The sequence below is a fragment of the Arvicola amphibius genome, chromosome 8 (genome assembly GCF_903992535.2).
Source record: "Arvicola amphibius chromosome 8, mArvAmp1.2, whole genome shotgun sequence".
NCBI classification, from domain to species: domain Eukaryota; kingdom Metazoa; phylum Chordata; class Mammalia; order Rodentia; family Cricetidae; genus Arvicola; species Arvicola amphibius.
In genome coordinates this window covers 55,332,593-55,357,703 of record NC_052054.1, presented here as the reverse complement: position 1 = coordinate 55,357,703, position 25,111 = coordinate 55,332,593, and the positions used below count along the sequence as shown (strand labels likewise).

Sequence of the window (25,111 nt, the reverse complement as noted above, 5' to 3'; positions counted from 1 at the left end):
GGCGTGGTGAGATTTCCAGTACTTCCCCTCTCAAGATTTTTGCTTAGAAGGAACCCATGCTTCCTTTTCCTTGCCGTATTTGCCTTGGTGTCTGGCTGTTCTGCTGGAATGAAAGCTTTAGGCAGGATGAGGCTGCCACACCAGGCTGTGTTGTGTGCCACGTGACGCTAGTGCTCACTGAACACCAGAGAGTAAAGCCCCTGCTGTGAACTTGCTGTGGAACTCCACTTTGCAGGTGTCTTCAGAGCCAGTCTGAGACCAATTAGAAAGGTATTTTTTATCTCAATTTTATTTACCCTTTCTAATAAAACGTTCAATTTGATTATCTGCAGATCTCAATGGAGATGACTTAAGGCTTTTTTTTTTTTTTTTTTTTTTTTTTTTTTTTTTGTCTAAAATTAAATCCACTTCCAAAGAACATGGTTTTATTAGCTTTGGGAATGCACGAAAGGGTTATTGCAAGCGTTAAAAGCAATTCGATGGTTTCAAAACTCTGACATTTGTGGAGCCCCCGAAAGATGAGTTTTTTTTTTTTTTGGTTTATCGAGAAAGATGAGTTTTTAAAGAAGGTGCTCCATTTGCTGTGTAAGGTCTGGTTGAATTAGCCTGCTTCTTTGTGATTTCAGTTTATCTGGGCCATTTGAGGATCATTGGAAGACACATCGGTAGACCGTCTTCCAGTTTACCCATTACTGACTATTGCCTGTCTAGTATTTTTATGTAATACTCTCTTCTCCGATTTTAGCTTTTTTTCTAACAACAACAAAAATACCTCCTTTTTATTATAAGAGGGTAATAATCCCAGTCCTTTTAAGATGTTTTAAGTGTTACCTAATAGTTTGTTTTATTATTCCTCACTGTGTGAACTTCAACGCTTTTGTAGGCTATTTGTTTGCAAAGTCAGATGCCTCCAGGGGCCGGGCAGGAAATACAAAGGGGTGGGGCTGCTGGGAGTGGAACCAAAGGGAGTGGTGGTGATGCCAGCCAAACCTATGCCCTGCTGAAGATGCCAGTCAAACCTGTGCCCTGCTGAAGGACCAGCCCATGCATGTGCAGAAAGGTGGAGCTCTTCCGGGGGATCGTTTAGTTATAGATGTGTCGAGCCTTAGGGTTATTTAGAAAGAGAAATAAGAAAGAGGAGTTTTAGGAGGTTGAGGCAAGAGGATCCCAGGTTTGAGGCTAGCCTGGTCTTCATGGTGAGTGAGATCCTGTCTCAAAAGAGCAAGAAAACAAAATAGCACTGACTGCCAAAATACAGATTAAAATTGTATCAGAAAATTTAAGAAACAACACAAAGCAAATAAACCAAGGAGCCGAGATGTAGCTCAGTGATGGAGGGCTTGTTTAACATTGCAAGGCCCTGGCTTCAGTTCCTCAGCCCTCTGAAAATCAAAACAAAAGCAGAACAGAAGCACATAGTAGGTATGCACATTCAGCTTAGAATACTATGTTAGTCTCGGCTCTGGAGAGTCTCTCACCTTCATTCCATTCGATAATTGTGGCATCGTCTCATGTAAATTAAAATACACCAGAAAGTAGTCACACTGTATGCTCCAGCTACTGTGATTCTAGTAACACCGTCAGTGGAAACCATTTTTTTTTTTTACTGTGCTGTTTTTTTCTTTTCAGGGTGGCCGTAAAGTTGAATACCCTACAGATCCCAAGGTAACAAGTGGGGAGAGAAAGAGAGAGACTGTGTGTTGGGAAGTCAGGGAGTAGAGGAGAGAGAGATTATTCTACTCTCTCCAAGTATACATCGCTAATGGGACTTCCTGTAAACCTCCCTCTACTGCAGCCAGAGGACCCACCCCAGCATCACTGCTGGAAGAGGCTAAGGGCACCAGTTTTCTTAGAATGGCCTCCAAGGTCACTGTTGTGTGAACTTTACCGTCCGTGGTTGGATCTGCTAACCGCGGAGCAATAGAAGAAAGGCTTTGAGCCAATCCCCTACTGTCTGTTGTGTTCCTACACCTGTACCATGCACTTTGATGACGTGGTTGTTTCTCATTTTTAAATCAACTTTAGGATCCTCTGGCTCTTTAGTATCTTTTTCAACTTTGGCTTTGGAGTGTTCCATGCTATGGGTGGAAAGGGGGGGAAGGGATCCATAATGACTTTTGTTTAACTTTATTAGTAGGTTCTTATGTACTTAATTTTTATATATGATTTAAAGAATTAATTTGCATTCCAGGACTTAGTGCTATTTTTATTATTACTATTATTTTGAGTTACATTTGTTTGTTTTGTGTACGTGTACATGTACGTGTGTGTGTGTGTGTGTGTGTGTGTTGGTGCTTTGGAACACGTGACATGTCACATGTGAAAGTCAAGGTCATAAGTTGGTGAGAGTTGGCTCTCTTCTTCCACCATGTATGTCTTGGAAGACTGAACTCAACCTTCACCTGCCAAACCATCTTGCTGGCTGTTTTTGTTGATTCCAGACAGTCTTTATTATGTAGATCATGGCTAGACTTGGACTTGGGATCTCCCTTCTCACCCTCCAGAGTGCTGGGGTTCCAGGCCTGTGCCACCATGCTCAGCTTGTTTGTTTGTGTGCTTGTGGCTGTGCCTTGTGTGTGTATGCGTGTGTGGGTGAAACCCAGGGTCTCACATATGTTGGCAAGTGCTCTACCGTAGAGGCACACCCCACACCCCTAGCCCAAGTAAATGCTATTGAATGGCAGATTCAATGCTTAGTTATATTGTCTCCCAAATTATTGCTATATCTATCTCATTTCTATTGCAGGTAATTATTTATGAAAAGCCCTCCTTTGAAGGAAGGTGTATGGAGCTAGAAACAGAGATGTGCAGTTTTGTCACGGAGGGAGGTGAGCCAGAAGAAACGACTGGAAATGACCGGCTGCCCTTTACATCGGTGGGGTCCATGAAAGTCCTAAGAGGCGTGTAAGTAGACGGGTAACTGGTAAGGTTCTCTTTTCCTTAATGAAGCAAGAAATGTACCCACCCCAAGACAATATTCTTGATTATAGTATGGTGATGTTTTGTGAGGAGTAGGGAGTCGTGAGAATTGAACTCCTCGGGCGTCACACAACAGCCCCAGCGTCCAGCTACATCCCTAGCAGGTCTGGTGGCTTTCAGCAGTGCTCATGTTCTCTTCAGTCCGCTGTGGACTGGGCTGGCTGGATGCTGTGGGGAGACTGATGCGAGGCTGAGAAAATCAGCCACTCAGATTGATTTTTAAAATGTTATGTTTCAAACTAATGAACTATTTATTAATTTTCTTTCCAACTTTTATGATATTTTTGGATTTGGATTTTATCGACTTTGCACATTTCTTGTAGGAGTATATAATGAAGTTGCCCTGGAAACAGGCAAAAAAAAATTGTATTTTCATTACTGTTTGAAGAAAGGTTGTCATTTTATTGCTGGGTTTCATTTTAATTTTTTTTAAAGTTTTATTTATCTTTATTTTATGTGTATGAGTGTTTCACCTGCATATGTCTGTGCACTGCATGCATACAGTGTCTGAGGAGTCTAAAAGAGGGTATCAGATTGTCTGAAACTGGACTTACAGTTCTGAGCTGCCGTGTGGGTGCTGGGAACCTAACCTGGGTCCTCTGCAAGAGCAGCAAGTGCTCTTAACTGTTGAGTCATCTCCCCAACCCCTCATTTGAATTCTTATTAGGTACACACACATACCCAAATGCGTGCGCACACGCGCACACACACACACACACACACACACACACACACACATATAACTGCACTCCTTTACAGAACTCTAATGTGTTTCTTGTACTTTCCGAAAAAAATTCTCTTAAATATTAAACAATTCTCACAAAACATAAATTTGTATGCTATCATCTCTAAAATTAGAGAGTTTCGATAGTAACACAAATTCACACCTAATTTTATACTTTTGTCAGTAAAACTGTCATGTGGGAAAGATTTTAAATGTCTGAGAAGCTGCTCGTGTCCTTTCTCTGGCAGGTGGGTTGCGTATGAGAAGTGTGGCTTCGCAGGTCACCAGTATTTGCTAGAAGAAGGAGAATACAGGGACTGGAAAGACTGGGGAGGATACAGTGGAGAACTTCAGTCTTTACGGCCAATATTAAGTGTAAGTTAAAGAGAAGCAGAGGGCTAGTTTGTATTCTTTTTCGTATGATACATGGCTGTGCTCTGAATTTGAATCTTTTTTTTTAAATAGGATTTTTCAAATGCTCACATGATAATGTACAGTGAGAAGAACTTTGGCTCCAAAGGCTCCAGTATTGATGTCCTCGGAATTGTTGCCGATTTAAAGGAGACCGGATACGGAGTGAAGACACAATCAATCAATGTGCTAAATGGCGTGTAAGTGAAGTAGTTCATTTGAGATTTTAAGCTTGGGTGTCATTCGGATTGCTGTTAATTAATTAATAGAGTCTGGACACAGAGTTGGTCCTCAGTAAATATCTGACAGGTAAGCATTAATTCAGCCACTTGATATTCATAGCTGTGCCATTTTTATAGCGGTTTCAAAAATATTCTCATATAACTTTTCTTTTCCACTTGAAGCAGGCTGTTGGGTGTCATAGCAGAAGTAATCAGGCCTGCTGCCCTTCCTCTAAATGGTTTGGTTGTTCACGATGGGAAGCAAATAAGAGAGCAAGCTAACATTGACCTTGAGGTTAAGACAAAGTCCCATTAGATTTTCCTAGAGTTCCAACCCTGCTGGTGTTTCTTCACTAGTATTTTGACACAAAAACAATTGTTCAGACTACCTAGAGTTAGCAATTCGTGCTTGCTGTTTTGTTTTCGAGAGAGCCTGGTTGTGAAGCGCAGGTGACCGGACCTTTGGACCTACCTCCCTTCCCACCCCCAAGTGCTGGAATTATGGCCCCAGAACTTTTACTAATGCTCCTCCGAGTCTCTACTGGTAGATAACTCTGAGCCAGAAGTGACTGATCAAACTTGCCAGCCTGGGTGATAAGAACAGAACTCATTGGCTTATACAAATGAAAAGTCCTAGAGAAGGTTTGGTTTTAGGCCAGGCATGGTGGTGGCACAGGCCTTTACTCTCTGCATTCAACACATAGGCCTTTAATCTCGGCACTCAGGAGGTGGGAGCAAAAACACTGAGTTCAAGACCAGTGTGAGATAGTAGGATTCTGTCTGAAAACAGTAACAATGACAATGACCATTCAAACACAAAAATATTTTACTGTAGGCATGACTGATATTAGGGATCAAACAAACACCATCATCAGAACCTGTCTCGTCCGGGCTTGCTTCTGTGGCTTCATGTTAGGCAACCCCTCTTCACCTGGTAGCCTTCAGTCACATTTAGCTTTTGTTCTCTGAACTCATTGCATGCTCAGGTTCCAGGTTTGAATTTGCTTCCTTGGTGTGGCTCACTGGCATGTATCTGAACTAGAGAGGAGACTGTGCCAGTATGAGTTGCCCATCCCTAGGGTCAGTCCCACAGTGGGTATGATTGGAGTGTGTGACTGCCCAGGAGCATCAGAAAGACAGATGCCAGATTTCTATGATAGGGAATCCAGGTGGTGTCTCTTCTGATTTCTGCTCAGTGAGAAAGTTATTAAATGAACATATGGGAAAAGTTGACATTGATTCTGTTGAAAGGGGTTGGTGTTAGCCTACTTGAATCAGGCTAGCCTCAGCCCTACTACATTTCTTGAGGCCTCCCCAAGAGCCTGACATATGTCTACAGTAGAATGTGCTTTTGTTGCTAGTCGCTGCATCTTTGTGTAGGCTGTTTCTTGTGACCAGGCAGAATGACATCAGTGACCGCTGGATCCCAATGGCTTCTATGGGACCTGTTCTGTACCGCTGACCTTTTATGGTCATTTTGGCTGTCTACCACAGGCAGGAGTCGTCTGCACATATGGCAGAAGCCACTGAAAATGGTGCGGTGGCTCTGCATTGCTCCAGATTGTCTTTACAGCTAATTATGTCTGGAAAGAATTATGGTGAGTCCCAGAAAAACAGGCGTGGGTTTTGACACTCACCAGGTATATTTGTTCATTAGTCCCAGGCCAGTTGGTTATCTGCCTAGCAGAGGAAGCTGAAGGACGCTGGGTAGATGTCGATGTCGGTAAACTCTTAGCACCGTGCTAACTGTGCTCAGAGCCTGTTTTCTTTCTCTTTATCTACCATGCTTGCTTGAAATCAGTTTCCTTTAATAGGATGCTGGGCTTTTTTATGTTTTCATTTATAGTCATTTTCAGTTGTATTTTCTGGATGAGGCTTTTTTTTCTTGTTGTTGTAGAAATTGAGGTTTGGTATTGGGGGAAGTAGAAAGGAGGCATGGTGGTTCTCTCTCTGTCTCTACACACACACACACACACACACACACACACACACACACACACACTCCTAAATTTGTTGGATGTAGAAGGGTTTCTGTATCCACTGAGGTCACTTGCTTCTTCATTTCCATTCAGTTTGTCATTGGCAGATACTTACTGAGGTCTGTCGCGCCCTCAGAGAAGATGCAGCCTTTATGTGGAGCACAAGCAGTGCTGAGGGAGGCAGGGATTCAGCACTGGGAGTGCAGAGCAGAGGAGGGAGCTTCTCATCTGTACTCAGACAAGACTGGAGGAGATGGCGCTGTGCCGGCCGTGCAGGGTGTGCCACTTGAGGGAGGGTGACTGGCCTATTCATTTTTAGTAGTTTCAAAGAAAAATGGTTTTATTTTAATAGCCTTATTTTTACTGTTAAGTAAGCAACCTAATTTTTGTTTTGTTTTGTGGTTTTTATTATTTTTATTTTCTTATCACAAGATTCAAAGTTGGAAGCAACTTTTTGTTTTGCTTTTATTATTTGAGACATAGTCTTGCTATATGAGCCAGACTAGCCTTGAACCAATCTTCTTGCTTCAAAGTCCTCCCCAGTGCAGTGGGCGGGGTGGGCGTGGAAACTGGGGATGGAAGATGCGTGGGGTGCTACAGATGGATGCCACCATGCCCGGACAGAACAGAGCTTTTGAAATTCTTGTCTGTGTCTCCCTGGAGCTCTTAGAGAGTGCAGAAGAATTCCCATACACGGCTGCTTACTGTTCTGTGTTGTGCTCCTGACCAAGCAGGGAAAGCTGGGCTAACTTTTCAACACTAAGTAAAACAAAATACTCCTAGGGTATAGATAAAAATAAGCGCAGTGTGGTGGCCCAGGCCTTTAATTTCAGCACTCAGGGCGGCAGTGGCAGAGGGATCAAAGCTAGCCTGGTCTACATAGCAAATTCTAGGCTAGCCAGGGATACAGTGAGAACCTAAATACATAAATAAAACCAAGTGTTCTTGTTTTATTTTTTTTCCCTCACTCTTCCACAGAAGGGTAGTTGTCCTCTGCCCTCATCCTAAGCTGTCATTCTAGCAGGCTTGTCTTTGTCCCCTGCTGCTTGCCTACCTTCTACACAGCAGTAATGACTCAGAGGTACAGAACCCACCTGAGAAGGCCACTGGAGAATTTTTGTAGGAGTCCCACATATAAGTAGACTAACCTAAGTAGGTCCCTCAGAGACTTGGCTCTGGGTGTTTGGGTTTCTTCCCCCTTTCCCCCCAATTGGAGGAGATTTAACCAGACGTTAGAAGAATGCTTTCCTCTCCAAGTCAGGCCATGTCTTAATGTACTTCCTTGCTTCCATTTGAGTGAGTCAGACAGGCTCGCCCACTGGCCTGTGTTTACCTAGCTGTTGTTTATTTCATCCCATGGGGAAGTGGAGCACACACACTTGTTTGTTCAACAAGTGACAAGGGCCTGACAGGGCTGTGGGGCTTGGGCTCTGGTCCTGGCTACATTCTCTCTTCATTGGTGATTTCCTTTGGTGTTCAGATCTACCACAAGCCCAGAGTCCTGCCATAGCCTTCTGTGGTATGACCCATATTCAAGTTCTGGTTTTTGTGGTTTATCTTATGAAGAGGCAGCCATGGCTGGAGCTGCGCTCCCTCTTCTAGTTGCCATTGCACCTGGACCACAGACTTACCTGAAATATGCGTGCAGAGGTGTCACTGCAGGAAAACCAGAGGGCTCTCCCGCCCAGCACAGGGTCCTCAGCCAGTTGCCTCCCTCATCAATGGAAACGCCCCCTTCAGCATTCCAGGAAGTTATTGTGAGGACCACGGAGGCTCTCCAAACTCCTCACCTCACAGTGAGGATGCAGAAGTTTGAAAACCTGCTGATGTAATTTTGAGACTTGGCCAGGGTGGAGGTATTTTCTGAGAGAGACTGAGACTCAGTTCCTGCATTCACATGGCCAGAGATGAGCTTTCGGATTTTAGCTATTGAACTCCTTCTAACCACTTTGGTTCTGTAGTGTTTTTTTGTTTTTTTTTTTTCCTGGAGTGTGTTCATCTCAAGGGGATAACTGCAGACATACTCGCACAGTGAACTCTGAATCCGTTTCAGTTGTGGTACAGACATATAGGTTTTACTAGAACATGGCAGGGAGGTGACAAAGTACAAAGAGCCTTGTCAGCCCCAGGCTTACTCACGTTCTGGCCATTAACTGATTGCGTCACTTTGGATAGGTCACCTCCTGTCCCGAATGTGTCACAACACATACTTACTTGTGATGCTCCTCTGTCTGCCAAAACTCCAAGGACAAGAATTTTATCTTCTTCCTTCTTTATATTCTTCATGTCAGTCTAGTTTCTCGTGTGTGGCCAATGGGCAGTCAGTGTTTGCCGAATGAGTAAGTGGGGTGACTTCTGTCGTGAAGTGGGCACACCAGCACCCCCTTAAGTAAATGTGACGGCACAGATCTGCAAGCGACTTGCGCAGTTCTGAGCTTAGTGTGTGCCACTCAAGCTAGGAGTGGCACGTTACAACAGTGAATTAACTGAGGACCACACTGAGTAGCCTCTGAATGGAATAGAATGAGAAAAGCTTTCCCCTGCAGAGACACCCCCTTTGCACGGGAAGTGGCCTCCGTTAGTTGACTTAACGTAAACATTACAAGAGGTTTGTCCTTAGCACCCCTGGGAACTGTTTCTGTCTTGCTATAGATGTGTTAAGTTGGAAATACTGTTTGAAAACATTTCAGTGCTTCCCTTCTTTCAGCTTTTCGTTATCCATTGTGGTCTGTTATACGTGAGACAGCTTCCTGTGAAGATCTCTCTGCAGAAGTCTTTCAATGTTGAAAAAGAGTCTTTTATTTAAAAAAAAAAAATCAGACTCTTCTTTAAAATCCAGTGTATTTCTTTGTCACGAAACTAGAAAAAAAAAATCACAACACAAAATTATCTATCCTCATTGGTGCTTTCTTGAGGCATAGGAATTTGGTATTTAGGAACAGCAAAATGTCTGCATAGGCATTCTTTTATGCAGACTGGCTTTGTCACATAGACAAAGTGGATCCGCCCATAAGTATTAATGGAGAACTAGAAAAAGTATGGTGTCTGATCAGCAAAACCCTTTTCAGATGTGTAAGGCAGTTTTAGGGGGCTGGAGAGATGATGGCCCAGCAGTTAAGAGCATTGCCTGCTCTTCCAAAGGTACTGAGTTCAATTCCCAGCAACCACATGGTGGCTCACAACCATCTGTAGTGAGGTCTGGTGCCCTCTTCTGGCCTGCAGGCATACACACAGACAGAATATTGTATACATAATAAATAAATAAATATTGAAAAAAGAACTCTAACCATGGTTTTGTTTCTGTAGGTGGGTAGCCTATGAAAACCCTGACTTTACAGGCGAGCAGTATGTCCTGGATAAAGGCTTGTACACCAGTTTTGAGGACTGGGGAGGCAAAAATTGTAAGATCTCTTCTGTTCAACCTATATGCTTGGTAAGGAATTCATTCTTTTTTTTTTTTTTTTTTTTTTTTGTTTTGTTTTGTTTTGTTTTTCGAGACAGGGTTTCACTGTAGTTTTAGAGCCTGTCCTGGAACTAGCTCTTGTAGACCAGGCTGGCCTCGAACTCACAGAGATCCGCCTGCCTCTGCCTCCCAAGTGCTGGGATTAAAGGCGTGCGCCACCACCGCCCGGCAGGAATTCATTCTTATGGGAATATTAATTCAGTCTGGCTTCCCCTCATATGTGCTTTGGGTTGGTATAATGATTGCCACAGAAGGTATTTATTCTGGGATAATTTTTAACAGTAATTGCTAAAGTAGAAAAGTTTTAAGCGTGGCTCCTTTAGTAATTTTTTTTCTCTCTTCTTTTAAATATTTAGGATTCTTTCAATGGTCCAAGGAAAAGAAATCAGGTAACTTTAAAAAAAAAAGTTCTACAATTAGGTCATCCATTTTCTATTGAAAAACATGAGTATAAATGCCAGATATATGGGATATTTTGTTAATTTTACCCATTCTTAAGTCTGAAAACATTAACAGTAGTGCATAATAAATGGTACTGACCCATGTCTAAATATTTCTCCTGTAATACTTTTATTATAAGGTGCTGGATTTAATTTCATTACAGAGAATCAGTTTCATGAATGCACATAAGTAAATATTCCAGGTAATAGCACATGGTTCTCTTGGCACATTATAAAATGAATGCACATTTGCTGTGTCTGCAGTAGAAAACATTTATATGGTCTCCTCCAAGCCTACGCATTGCTGACTCTCAGGTCAGTTTCACTGTCACATTTTTAATGCAGATGTTCAGGCAGCTGCAATTACAGAAGCACAAACACCACTAGAGCCTCTCTTATTGGCAGAGTGATTCTAAACAGCAAGTATCATCCTTGGAGAAGGAGGGAAACAAGATACATGCTCCAAATCTAGTCTGTTGTTAACGTTAGAGCTTTTGGCCACAAGAAAGCATTAACATGCCTTCAACAAAGCTAATAACAACAGGGTGCTCTCTAGAAAGTTGCCTTTGTTGTTCCACCGGTCTTTGATGCCTGTAAATTAAACATTCACGAATGGTACAGTCAACCTGTCTTTAATTGATCATTGGTGATCAAGTTGAAAACTAAAGGATTTATAAAATTCATACCAGTGTACTGTAAAAAGAGTTAGCAGGCCAGATCTGAGTCACCATTTAAAACACTGAGCTGAGGGGCTGGAGAGATGACTCCGAGGTTAAGAGCACTGGCTGATTTGATGTCCAGCACCCACATGGCAGCTCCCAACTGTCTAACTACAGTCCCAAGGGACCTCACACCCTCTTCTGGCCTTTATAGGAACCAGACACACATGTAGTACACAGACACATATATTCAGGCAAAATACTCATACACATAAAATAAATAAAAATTTCAAACAAAAACAAATCTAAACATGTTTAGAAAAATAATTTTGTGTTTCTCTTTCCTTTTTTAAAGATTCACTTGTTTTCAGAACCACAGTTCCAAGGCCAAAGTCAAAGTTTTGAAGAGACAACAAATCAAATTGATGATTCATTTCTGACTAAGTCTTGTAGAGTTCTGGGAGGCAGGTAAGCCAACAGCAAAGGGTGGAGGCACATCATTGAGGTAGAGAAGTCACATGGTTGCAAGTCTTCCCTGACTCTTGTAGGTAGTTGGCGCCATAAAACTACCACACTGTTTGGGAAGCTTGCAGCTTCTGGGTTCAGAGGTCAGAGGATGTTGCGTGCCAACCTGGGGAAACAGAAGATGACCTCAGGGTGCAGGAGGACTCAGTGCAGTTCTATGTTTTGTATCTGCTCCAGCAACTGGGCAGGATCTGGGCAAGCTTTGAGGTATTCCCAGGGCAGATTCCTTTCACAGGAAGATAAGAGTAGGGTCAGCATTCTGGGCAGGCTGGTGAAGGACAACACCCTGCCTGAGAGGGCTTATGCTAGCAGAAATGAAGCCAGCAAGGACTAGGGGAGGGGAGGGTCTGATGCCCTGTGGGCAAGAACAGAGCTTGATGGGTTCATAAAAACACAGATGGGGCTTAGGGGAGGGGGGCGGCAGTGAACTCAAAGTGCTCTCTGTGCTGAAAGCCGTCATCTTATAAAAGCTTCGTATGAATGGAGAAACTAAGGAAGCCCTTGGAGCCATCTATAAAGAGGCCGGGGGAATTGAGCTTAATAATAGTAGCGACGGAGCCTTTAATATCACAGTGTGTGTGATCCAGTGCCTCAGTGAGAGAGCACTGACTTTGTGTCAGATACAGACCAACTGAGGGGGAGGCGTCCAGTTGCTTGGTCCACACACCCACCCCACGCCAATCCTCTTCTACCCTGCTTTGATTCCTACTGCCAGACATGTGCATTCTTTATTGTTCATTGTTCATTCTTTATGGACTAACTTCAGGAGAGCAGGGACTGCTTTGCTTCTGCTGGGTCCTGTGCAAGAGGCTAGTACTCAATGCAGTCAGTCCTCACCGAGCATCTGTTAGACTCAAATATAAAAGTGACAGAATCTTTAGGGGAGCATGCCAAAACACTGTGGTGTGTGGGCTCCTGGCCCAGGTGCAGACACTCGGAGCAAGAAAAGCATATATGGAAGGAAGTTTTTATTAAACTAGAGCTGGACCTGCTTCAGGACTTTAATCCCAGCTGTTTGGGAGACAGGCAGGAGGATCACCGGTTTGGGGGCCTGCCTGGGTTGCAGAGTGAGTGCAAGGCAGACAGGACACTCGGTGAGACCCTGTACAGAAAAAGGCTGGGGGTGCGGATCAGTGGGACAGCAGCTCCCTAGCATGAGTGGGACCCGAACTCAAGCCCCAGGAGAGAAAAAAAGTAAAACTGAGGACTGACTAGCCCTGAAGAAGGGTCTCTAGACGGGGAAGGGAACACCTGTGCTCATAGCGACACTGGCTGGGAGCCCAGAGGAAAGTTGGGAGGTGGGAAAGCAAAAACATAAAACAAACAAACAAAAGTAATAAAGCCACCTTCAGTCTCATCCAGAAAATTAACCAACTTCAGCACATTAAATTGCCACAAGATGAAATTCAGCAAATATATCCAGATTTTTTAAAAGAAAATTCAGTTAGCTAGAAGCTTTAGGCTTATTTTATAGAAGGCACTTTTAAAAATCAGATTTATTTTCTTTCATTCATTCATTTGTTTAGTGCGAGACGGGGTCTCACTATATAGCTTTGACTGGCCTGGAACTCATTCATTCATTCATTCATTCATTGCAAAACAGGGTCTCACTATGTAGCTTTGACCGTCCTGGAACTCACTATGTACAACAAACTGAACTCAAATTTACAGAGATCCTATCTGCTTCTGCCTCCTGAGTGCTGGGATTAAAGGGGTACACCACCAGGCCCAGCATAAAAATCAGATTTCTTAAATGGGATTACACAAATTTCATACCGTGTGTTTGTTCCTATTCTAGCTGGGTTGCTTATGATGGAGAAAATTTCTCTGGCAATCAGTATGTGCTGGAAGAAGGCCATTACCCTTGTCTCTCAGCAATGGGATGCCAGCCTGGGGCGACCTTGAAGTCTCTTCGCTTCATAGACGTGGTGAGTGCGAGCACAGAGGCACAGAAGTGCACAGAGGCACAGAAGTGCACTGCTCATATCGCTGTGGTTAAAGCCAGGAATCCAGCAGCTAGACTGACACAGATGGAAGCTGCACCAGGCCGGAGCTTTCTAACCTGCAGATTTCATTCTTTTAAACAAAACCTATGTTTTGTGTATGTGTGGCTTTTAATTTTATATCATCATCATTATGCTATAGTTCTCTTACAGACATAACTCAGACATTCCTGTTACCATTTTTGAAGAGCTGTCAGTTTTGTTGTTTGCACATCTAGTTTATTGACTGTAACTGTCTCATTCTGCCACCACTACCTCGGAATCCGTATGAACATGTCATTTTGTTTATATGTATGCGTGTGTGTGTGTGTGTGTGTGTGTGTGTGTGCGTGCGTGCAGTGCCCCCAGAGGCTGGAAGAAGGCTTGGAGCTAAAGTTACAGGACTGGAAGCCACGCAAAATGGGGCGTGGGAACTGAACTTGGGTCCTCTGGAAGAGCAGCAAGTGCTCTTAACTGTTGAACCGTCTCTTTACCTCCAGCGTTTGTGCTTTTTATGTCTGTTAAAACCAGATTTCCTATTTGCTCTTTCTCTGAATTCTTTCTCAGGACCTCCATTTATTCACACCCACGACAGCCATCTGGTAGTTTTAGGTCCTTCTCCCATCTTTCCCCCCTCCTTCTTTCTCTCTTTCTCTTTCTTTCTTTTCTTTCTTTCTTTCTTTCTTTCCTTCCTTCCTTCCTTCCTTCCTTCCTTCCTTCCTTCTTTCTTTCTTTCTTTCTTTCTTTCTTTCTTTCTTTCTTTCTTTCTTTCTTCTCTTTCTTTTCCCTAACTCCTATTTCTATTCCTCTCCCTTTTCAGCCACGCTTTGTGCCTTATAAACACAGCTTGAATATTCTTGTAAAGTGTGTGTTTCTTAAAAGTGTGTATGTGTGGCTTTTAATTTTATATCATCATCATTATGCTATAGTTCTCTTACAGACGTAACTCAGACATTCCTGTTACCATTTTTGAAGAGCTGTCAGTTTTGTTGTTTGCACATCTAGTTTATTGACTGTAACTGTCTCATTCTGCCACCACTACCTCGGAATCCGTATGAACATGTGCAGGACAGGGACCTCGAGCTAATCAGGGTGGGAGTCTGCTGTGTGGGATATGATCCCCTGGCTGTCCAGGGTGGGAATCTGCTGTGTGGAACAGGATCCCCTGGCTCTCCAGAGTGGGAGTCTGCTGTGTGGGACAGGGTCCCCTGGCTGTCCAGGGTGGGAGTCTGCTGTGTGAGACAGGGTCCCCTGGCTGTCCAGGGTGGGAGTCTGCTGTGTGGGACAGGGTCCCCTGGCTGTCCAGGGTGGGAGTCTGCTGTGTGGGACAGGGTCCCCTGGCTGTCCAGGGTGGGAGTCTGCTGTGTGGGACAGGGTCCCCTGGCTCTCCAGGGTGGGAGTCTGCTGTGTGGGACAGGGTCCCCTGGATGTCCAGGGTGGGAGTCTGCTGTGTGGGACAGGGTCCCCTGGATGTCCAGGGTGGGAGTCTGCTGTGTGGGACAGGGTCCCCTGGATGTCCAGGGTGGGAGTCTGCTGTGTGGGACAGGGTCCCCTGGCTGTCCAGGGTGGGAGTCTGCTGTGTGGGACAGGGTCCCCTGGCTGTCCAGGGTGGGAGTCTGCTGTGTGGGACAGGGTCCCCTGGCTGTCCAGGGTGGGAGTCTGCTGTGTGGGACAGGGTCCCCTGGATGCCCAGGGTGGGAGTCTGCTGTGTGGGACAGGGTCCCCTGGATGTCCAGGGTGGGAGTCTGCTGTGTGGGACAGGGTCCCCTGGCTCTCCAGGGTGGGAGTCTGCTGTGTGGGACAGGGTCCCCTGGCTGTCCAGGGTGGGAGTCTGCTGTGTGGGACAGGGTCCCCTGGCTCTCCAGGGTGGGAGTCTGCTGTGTGGGACAGGGTCCCCTGGATGTCCAGGGTGGGAGTCTGCTGTGTGGGACAGGGTCCCCTGGATGTCCAGGGTGGGAGTCTGCTGTGTGGGACAGGGTCCCCTGGCTGTCCAGGGTGGGAGTCTGCTGTGTGGGACAGGGTCCCCTGGCTGTCCAGGGTGGGAGTCTGCTGTGTGGGACAGGGTCCCCTGGCTGTCCAGGGTGGGAGTCTGCTGTGTGGGACAGGGTCCCCTGGCTGTCCAGGGTGGGAGTCTGCTGTGTGGGACAGGGTCCCCTGGCTGTCCAGGGTGGGAGTCTGCTGTGTGGGACAGGGTCCCCTGGATGTCCAGGGTGGGAGTCTGCTGTGTGGGACAGGGTCCCCTGGATGTCCAGGGTGGGAGTCTGCTGTGTGGGACAGGGTCCCCTGGCTGTCCAGGGTGGGAGTCTGCTGTGTGGGACAGGGTCCCCTGGATGTCCAGGGTGGGACTACCGAATCCCAAGTGCAGCCCTGGTCTTTACTCTGTCCGTCAAAGCTGTGCAGCCAGTGCCCTGGCAGATGAACAGTTCCCCCTCCCACTGTCCACTACTGTCAGCTTGGTGGGATGGGTTTACATCTCACCGTTTGTGGCTTGGTCTCCTACACTTGTCATTTGGGGTTTCTGTTGGCCATCTCTTTCTTTGGATTCCTATTCTTTTGTTATGAATTTGCAGAAATCTCCTGTGGCTTAGTTTATTGTCACTGCTCCTTTTAAGTGTTGTGTGTTATGTGTATGGGTTTGGGTTTTTTTTTTTTTTTTTTTTTTTTTCTTGCATGTGTATCTGTGTGCCATGTACGAGAGCCTGCAAAGGTCAGAAGAAGACACTGGACCCTCGAAAACTGGAGTTACAGTGGTTGTAAGCTGCCATGTGGGTGCTGGGAATTGAACCCAGAAAGACATTTGCAAGAGCAGCAAATGTTCTTAATTACCGAGCCCTCTTCCCAGATGAGCTCAGGTTATCACCTGTGTTCTAAAGGTGACAGTGCCCCCTGGACAGTATCTATCTCCTGAGCTAATCAAAGCAACAAAGTCAGAAGATGATGTCCTTATACTTAACGTCCTCGCGTGTCTATCGCTTTGGAAATTTTTATTCATGCTTGGTGGCTAGTCACATAAAATGCTTTAAGCATTCCTAGTTGATGAACTTAGTCCTAAATGTAGGAAGAATGTATGTGTTGACTTCATAGCACCTCTGCCTGCTTGCCTATTTAACTAATAAGATGCTGTTGAAACAGGAAAACAGTAGCAACATCTCTATGAAATACAGAGTAATGTGAGAACTCATCAGTTTACGGTAGGGGATAAAGGCCAGGATGTGGCTCAGCTGATAGAGAGCTTGCCTGGACGCCCTCAGCACCATGTACACCAAGCACAGCGAGGCACACCTGGATTCTCAGCACTTGGGAGGTAGAAGAATCAGAAGTTCAGGGTCATACTTGGACACAGTGAATTTGGGGCCAGCCAGAACTATATTGGACCCTGTTCCAAAACAAACAAACAAACAAACAAACAAAAGACACACACAAAACAACAACCCAGGTCATGAAATAAGACTTTAAAAAATAGTTACTATGCCTAGACTTCTAAAAGCTGCCTTTAAATGTATATTTGAAGTCTCCCAGTGCCATCCCATCTTGGTACATATATTTAGATCATTTCACCACTTAAAGATGATATCCTTTTAAGTTTATGTTACTGAGATTTACCTAGAATGAAATTGCACATTTTGTGTGTCTGAGTTAGGGGATTGTATTTGTATGTATTCGGTTTCTGGAAACCGAACATGGATCCTCATGCATGCTAGGCAAGCACTGTATGACTTAGCCATGTTCTTTGTCCTATGCATTTCAACTGTAACGTAATACTTAAGATTGTTTAAATTATTTCTGACAATAAATTTGAGTGTTTAGGATATTTTTAGCATGCCATCTCTGCAAATATAGTAAACATGCAAAGTAGCAATCCTGTATTTTGTCTGGCTCCCTCTTGTGTGTCTTCTATACCCGAATTCCTAGACCATTGACCCCACCTCCACATTAACTGCTTTTAACTGATGGCAGACACTCTGTCCTGCACATTAGGGCATTTCCCCATAAATGAAGGAGTAATGTATCTCACCCTTGCCACACAACTTGAAGCAGGTTAGGAAATAACTGTGATCCCTGTGTCCTTTTTTTGACCTGTTGTTCGTGACCTTGGGTGGTGTAGGAGGGTCTTCTTTCTGTTACTTTCATTGGTCAAATAAAGAAACTGCCTAGGCCTTTTGATAGGGCAAAACTTAGATAGGCGGGGAAAAGAGAACTGGATGCTGGGAGGAAGAAGGCAGTTTGGCAGACGCCATGGCTTTCCTCTCCAAGATGGATGCTGGTTAGACTCATGCCGGTAAGCTACAGTCAAATGGCAATACAGATTACTAGAAATGGGTTAGATCAATATGTGAGAGTTAGCCAATATGAGGCTAGAAATAATGGGCCAGGCAGCAATTTAATTAATACAGATCTCCTTGTGATTATTTCGGTCATAAGCTAGCCGGGCGGGACGGAACAAGGGGCCCACATTCCTCATTACAACACTTGGGGATATTAGCATTAGAACCCAGGGACAGAGGGTCTGTAATTTGAAGTTTTCCTTGTCTGAAAAATCAGTTGGGTGCTGCTGTTCTCTCTAAAATGCCCGTGCCTTCCACCTGTGCTCTGTTTCCCTCCTGATCGTAAATCCTACAAGAAGGTTTGGGGATATGAGTTTACAGAATCCTTGTTTCCTTATCACCTGGCCTCTCCCATGGCCTTCTGGCCATCACCATTAATGTCTATGGCTTTTCACCCAGAAAACTCCAGGTTGAAAGTAACTTACATTAAAGGGTTGGTGTTCCATGCATATAGCCTTTTCTCTAGGCATGGGCTATCCCATGGCCCTGCTTTACTGTGGTCTATTTCAACCAGCCTTTAGATGCAACAGAAAAGCTTCCTACCCTCCCGTCCTTCCTCTTTAACTTTACAGTCTAGAAGCATCCAGATTGGCTGCATTTATGAGTAGGTACAGCCTGGCAGGGTCCTATGCCTTGCCCTTGAGAGTGGACGATATCTCATCGGCTTCAGACTCTCTACAAAAGCTTGGCACTACTAACAGATGAACAAATTTCACCCCAAACAGGAATTTTCTGAACCAACAATTATTCTTTTTGAAAGAGAAAACTTCAAAGGAAAGAAGATTGAACTGAATGCTGAAACAGTCAACCTCCGATCCATGGGATTCAACACTCAGATCCGCTCTGTTCAAGTCATCGGTGGCATGTGAGTGACTTAGCCACTTGTTGAGCTGCTGAAACAGGAGACTTCTCTTTTCTTGCTTTTACAAATGCACTCTTCCTAGGAAACACATTAAGAAATACATAAACAGATACATATGTTCCCATGAACATTTCATTCCGTATACATCTCCATTTCGTCATAATGGATACGTAAAAGGATATCATCATTAAGTGAGTGATGTGAACATATGTGCCAAGAAGGGACACTGGGAAACTTCCAGTACACAGTACAGTATCTTCGAACTGACAGGGGGTCCTTGACTTCCCGTGTGGATTAACACTGCACACTTCATGCTATCCTTTTTCTGGTGGGTAAAGCCTGTGTAAAGCATCATTCTAAGGTTAGGTTCTGTACTCAAAATGTGCAAGGGAAGCTTTACAACACAGCACTCAGCAAATTTATGGAGCATTCTTTTTATAGCAAGTAAGAGAGCACGAGCTTTTCTTCCCGTTTTACACCCTTTGATTTTAGAGCTTTCCCTGGATTGCAGACGTTGTATAAATTACTGTCAGCTGTGGACAGGTGACAAGATAGTGAACGCAAGCCACTCCCTACGTGGGCCTGAGCTTAGTCCCTGGAGTGGAGAACTGAATGTACAAAGTGGTCTTCAGACCTCTATACACATGCTGTTGCATGTCCCCAGCCCATCGCACACACACACACACGGACGCACGCACTAAAAAGTCACAATACCATCTTTTTTGTCATGATCTCCTTGTGAGGTCTTGACTGGCCTGAAACTTGCTACGTAGATCAGGCTAGCCTCAAACTCACAAAAGATCCACCTGCTTCTGTCTCCCATATGCTGGGTTTAAAAGCATACGTCACCAATGCCCAGTGCCCACCAATTTTTTAAACTTGGAAAATTTTTGGTTTTAATCTCTGAGTAATTCTGAAATGAATTGGGCATAAATAAATATACGTTTTTATGAAACATTTTCCTTTTAATGAAGTGACAGGTAAGGCTTGCCGAGATGCACAGATCTTGAAGGGACAACAGCGGATGCAATCAGATGGGTTGGACCGTATACACTAAAATAATTAAGGGATTATTAGGGCTGTAACTTTTAATGTTTTTACAATAAGATTTAATGACTGTTTTGTAAGACAGATGAAATGTTAACATTTTCGAGTTTGGGGGTTTAAAGTAGAGATCATCCTTCTCCGATGGTCAGCAGGGCAGGAGGAGGCTCCTGGGGGTCGCTCAGTCTGTAGCCTCTCAAGTGTGCAATCCAGCGGGTGGTGGAAGGAACTTAGCTTCACATTTTTGGGGTTTGAGGAAGGGTACTCTTATTTTAAAATGTTTTGTAAGCAGGGCAGTGGTGGTGCACACCTTTAATCCCAGCACTTGGGAGGCAGAGGCAGATGGATGGATCTCTGTGAGTTTGAGGCCAGTGTGGTCTACAGAGTGAGTTCCAGGACAGCCAGGGCTACACAAAAAACCCTGTCTCAAACACAGAAAAGAGAAGGGAGGGAGGGAGGGAAGAGAGAAGAAGGAAGTAAACGAAAGAGGAAGGAAGGAAGGAAGGAAGGAAGGAAGGAAGGAAGGAAGGAAAGAAGGAAGGAAGGAAAGAAGGAAGGAAGGAAAGAAGGAGAGAAGGAAAGAAAAAGAAAGGAAGAAAAAAAATAAATTAATGGTGTTCTGAGAGCAAATGTAACTGTCAGGACCCACCATCAAATGGAAGTGGTCACCGCTGTGGTTTATTCTCTTTTCAGATGGGTCACTTATGAATATGGCAACTACAGAGGCCGACAGTTCCTACTGTCTCCCGCAGAAGTGCCAAACTGGTATGAGTTCAGTGGCTGTCGCCAAATAGGTTCTCTCCGGCCCTTTGTTCAGGTACGTGAATTCCCCCTCCATGCTTTGAGTAGATTCCTCTTGAAAAATACTTTTATAAATATAGCTCAGCCTTTTAGTTTTGATTGGAAGCTTGGCATAGGCTCCTCTTCCTTCAGTATTTGGACATCAGATTTGTGACACCATGAGGCATGGATATTTCAGAAATGCCACCAAGCACACTCCATGGCCTGTCATTCTGAAATGTCCTCAATCTCTTAGCATTGAGAACAGTACTAAGACCCTTAGCACATGACTCATGGGTGTGGTCTCCCTCCTTGACCATGTGCTTCATTTTGGACTCTTCCAAATGTCACTCTGTCTCAGTTCGTCAGACAGCACAGCTCTATGTGACTGTCACTGGATTTTGTCTTCTAGAAACGAATATACTTCAGACTTCGAAACAAAGCAACGGGGCTGTTTATGTCAACCAATGGGAACTTAGAGGATCTGAAGCTTCTTAGGATCCAGGTCATGGAAGATGTTGGTGCCGATGATCAGATCTGGGTCTACCAGGAAGGATGCATCAAATGCAGGGTGAGCATTCAGGGTTGCACAGGAAACATGCATCAAATGCAGGGTGAGCATTCGGGTTGCATAAGAAACACGTATCAAATTCAGAGTGCTCATTCAGGGTTGCATAAGAGGATGAAGTGCAGGATGAGCATTCAGGGTTGCAGACAGTTCCCAGAGTTTTCAGAAATAAATCAGAAGGTTTTCCCTCATGAAAATGCTTCCCAGCTGTGACAGAATCAGAAGCAGGGTTAGGAACTTAAAATTGGAAGGGAATCTAGCACTAATTCAGCAAAGGAGCTATGGCATTTGTTTGTTCATAGCCTTAAGCTAGAGCGCCCACACAACATCAGAAACCACTCTAGGGCTGGTTTTGTTTGAGAACCCACAGAGTTGGGCGAGGGAGGGAGATGTGTGCGGTACAGCACAGTCCACTTCCTAATGGTCACATGCTGGAAATGGAAAATGGCCGCGTGCTCTCCTCATTCCTGCCGCAGCAGACGTGTAAAAGCAATGGCCGGATCCCATGAGACAAGCTCATGCACTGTTGCGGGCACCTCCTTTAGTCCTTAAATTTATGGGCTTGTCTGTTTGCTTCCGATACTTCAAAACCTTGCTGCCGGTGAGCCAGCAGGGACATGCCCATTTATTATGTCTGTTGTGCCTGAGGGAGAATCGTGCTTTTGCAAGACAGACACTGCTTAGACACAGAAGAAAGCAGCATCGAGAAGCAGGGCTAACTGAAGGACTGGAGCTGAAACAAAGGCGACTTCTGCCTTGGGATCATTTTGATCCACAGTGGTGGCCCAGCCATTCTAACATTTCAGTGACATCATTCAATACCTCATCTCTGGATGTCAAGGAGAAAAAGTGAAATATCACAGATGATCGCAGTGTTTTCAACAGGGTGTGTGTGTGTGTGTGTGTGTGTGTGTGTGCGCGCGCGCGCGTGCGTGTGCATGCTGTACCCCAGGCTTCACACATGCAAGCCAAGTACTGCCACATCCCCTACCCAGAACAGCCCAGTTTGAACAGGCTTTCATGGTAGCATGGTGTTAGCAGTGAGCCATGCTGCTTTTTACTTCACAAGGGACTTTTAAAATCCTTGCATTAAAGCACTGTCTTCAGAGTTTGCATTTTTCTGCTTTTTCTACCTGCATAGCAGCCTAATTTAGAAAATTTTAGGTGTTCCTCATGAATGAAAGACAAGGAGCCATTGAGTGCAACTTCAGGTTTTCAGGGGTGGGGCGGGGGCATTGTGTGGCTGTTCTGGTGCAGCTCCAGAGAGGAGCAGGCATGAGCTGGAAACAGCCCACGGGTGAACTGCTGATGCAGCCTCATAGCATGCTCAGTGCCAACACAGAACCGTCACGGTGGGCAGCTTACTGTCCTGAGATTCTCTTTAGTGTTAACCACTTGATCCCCGCGAGGCTTCTCTTAATGGTCACAGCGAGTCTTACAAGGAGCAGCCCTAGAGTGCATGAGAATTGAGAACTCACTGCCACCGTGTCATCTGAAATAGAGGGCCTCTTGTCTGGCTTCAGCTACTCCAGCTCAAAGCTGCATGGCTCATGTGGAGTAAAGCCAGCCAGGGACTGTGACAGCGTTAGACATCTGTTTGTGAGACTGGAGTGTGTCCTGAGACAGACTGTTGTTTCCCAAGCAGATAGCGGAAGACTGCTGCCTGACCATCGTCGGCAGCCTCGTCACGTCTGGCTCTAAGCTGGGGCTGGCCCTTGATCAGAATGTCGACAGTCAGTTCTGGTGCATGAAGTCCGATGGCAGGATCTACAGCAAGATGAAGCCAAATCTAGTCTTGGACGTGAAAGGTAAGCACCGTGCGTCCCTGTGGTAACGCTCCGTTCTCTGGTTAAGAAAAAGCCTTTTGTAACATGTTGGCTGTGCTACTAATACACTGCTGGCTCCAGGGATTGTTTTGTTGTTGTTGTGGGAACTGAACCAAGGGCTTGACATACGCTGAGCCTGTGCTTACAAGCTATAGCCCCAGCCCTGTTTTTTACTGCAGTGCTAGGCTGAGGCTTTATCTGGTCAGTGTAGCTGATGGTTCTCATCTACATAAAGGTAGCTTTTCATTGAAAAAGACCCAAGTTCTAGAAGGAATTGCAGTGTATTAGGGTTCTCTGGAGTAACAGAACTTATAAAACAACTCTATCTATAGAGAAAGAAAGGGTATTTGTTAGAATGACTTACAGACTGGTCAGCCAATCCAAAGGAAGGTCCAGGAACCCGTAGTTGTTCAGTCCACAAGGCTGGAGGTCTCAGCTGGTCTTCAGTGTACACTGGGGTCCCGAAGAAGTAGACTCTACTGTGAGTGAAGGGATGAACCTGCTAGCCAGGACAAGAGCAAGCAGGCAGAGGAGGAGGCTTCCTTCTTCCATGTCCTTATAGAGCAGTGGTTCTCAACCTCCCTGATGCTGCGCCCCTTTAATATAGCCCCTTGTGTGTGGTGAGCCTCAACCTTAAATTTATTTTGTCCCTATCTTATAACTGTAATTTTGCTGCTGTTACGAATTGTGATGTAAATATCTGTTTTCCAACGGTCTTAGAAGAGAGCTGCTGTTATACAGGCTTCCAGCAGAAGGTCTAGCCCACTATTGTGGGTCTTCTAATCTCAAAGATATGGATTCAAAGTGGCTCTTCCCACTTCAAGTAACTTAATTAAGCAAAAATCCCGCCGGTGTGCCCAGCCATTTTTGGGTGTTAATTCCAGATGTAGCCAAGTTGACAACCAAAATAACCATCCCATACAGCCTGGAGGATTTCAATATAAGTTAATGAAATTTCAGTGAAGCTAGTCTCAAGTGAACTCATGGTGCTTGGGAAGAAAAAGCTGGGCCCATGGTCTTCCGGGGCTAGGAGTGTGTTAAAACAGTCTACTGGCTTCGTCTATAGAGTTACTGATTCAGGAGGTTTGAAGGTGGGGCCCTCAAGTGTGCTTTTCTAACAAGTTCCTGGGTGTTGGTGACAGTGATGGTTTGAGAATCACAGTACCACTGACAGTGACTTAAAACAGTAGGCCAAACCAACCTAAACAATATAGGGGACCTCAGCGAGTGGATACTGTTGCCGTTTTCGAGTCTATTAAGGCAAGCTTAATCATACACTGGTATGCTTTAGAATATATTTGTTCATTATAGTTACTGTATTTTTAGCTTTGAGACAGGAGGTCACTCTCTAGCCCAGGCTCCCCTTACTTCTGGCAGCCCACCTACCTCAGCCTCCCAAGCTCTAGAATTCCAGGTGTTTACTCTGCCACAGCCCTCAGTGCCTTCAGTGATTAACGCACTCTCTTCCCTATCAGGAAAGGTTGTAGCAGTGAACTGGCAATCGTGTGGGCACACTATACTACCCATGCTTCTAAATCACTGCCAGAATTTGGCTCAGTTTTTACTTTAGTCAGAGTTCTGGGCGAAAGCTTCCATTGAAAATAGAAGTCAGGGCAAAAACACAGTGATAACACCAGGGGTGTTGGTAACTGCACAGAAAGCAGGTGCTTTGCAGCCCTGGTGGTTCAGGTAGGTAGGAGTGGCAACCCACTCACCAGTCAGAACAGACACAAAGAATCCGAGGAGCAGGATGGCGCTCAGATAGGCAAGCGAACAGACTGAAGGAAGGCAGAAGCAGAGAGCATCAAAACTTAAGCAACGTGACTGCGGATTGCGTAGGAACCAAAAACTGCACGTAAAACGCAGTGGAACCCTTGGGTATGAGAAATGACCAGCTCTAGAGACCATGCCTCCTACACTGCATCTGTACACAGACAAGATGTACACATTCATCTCCTGGATGACTCCAAGTTTGAACCATTTGAGAACCTCTGACCCAGGGTGGCCTTTATTTACTCTTACCTTGCGCAGGCAGCATGAAAGGCCCTATAAGTTTCCAAACCACCAGCAAGGCTGGGATTGTGGCTTGGTAACAGAATGCTTGGTTCAATTCCTAATGCACCTCCCCATTGGAAAATGAGGTATTTGGGTACATGTTACGTGGGGAGGAGGGCAATCACAGTGTTTAGTTCACCAACGCAGCTGAGCATTGGTGTTTCTTACTGATGGGATTAGCGTCCTAGGTCCAGGGCTGAGGTCACTGTAGTCCTTAGGGCATTTATTTTAGTCTTCAGTCTTTAGTCTTAGGCTCTGTATTAGACAC

At 45.0% G+C, this 25,111-nt stretch overlaps 1 protein-coding gene across 1 annotated transcript in view; it reads left to right on the top strand.

Moving 5' to 3' along the window:
- Nucleotides 1-25,111, top strand: part of Crybg1 (crystallin beta-gamma domain containing 1) — a 58,359-nt gene that overhangs the window by 29,408 nt on the left and 3,840 nt on the right. The window contains exons 8-19 of the mRNA XM_038338914.1: nt 1,630-1,665; nt 2,747-2,904; nt 3,952-4,078; nt 4,169-4,314; nt 9,621-9,747; nt 10,134-10,166; nt 11,232-11,344; nt 13,200-13,329; nt 18,434-18,573; nt 20,308-20,431; nt 20,807-20,965; nt 22,608-22,770. Coding sequence (XP_038194842.1) covers nt 1,630-1,665; nt 2,747-2,904; nt 3,952-4,078; nt 4,169-4,314; nt 9,621-9,747; nt 10,134-10,166; nt 11,232-11,344; nt 13,200-13,329; nt 18,434-18,573; nt 20,308-20,431; nt 20,807-20,965; nt 22,608-22,770 — 1,456 coding nt within the window. The remainder of the gene's footprint in view (nt 1-1,629; nt 1,666-2,746; nt 2,905-3,951; nt 4,079-4,168; nt 4,315-9,620; nt 9,748-10,133; nt 10,167-11,231; nt 11,345-13,199; nt 13,330-18,433; nt 18,574-20,307; nt 20,432-20,806; nt 20,966-22,607; nt 22,771-25,111) is intronic.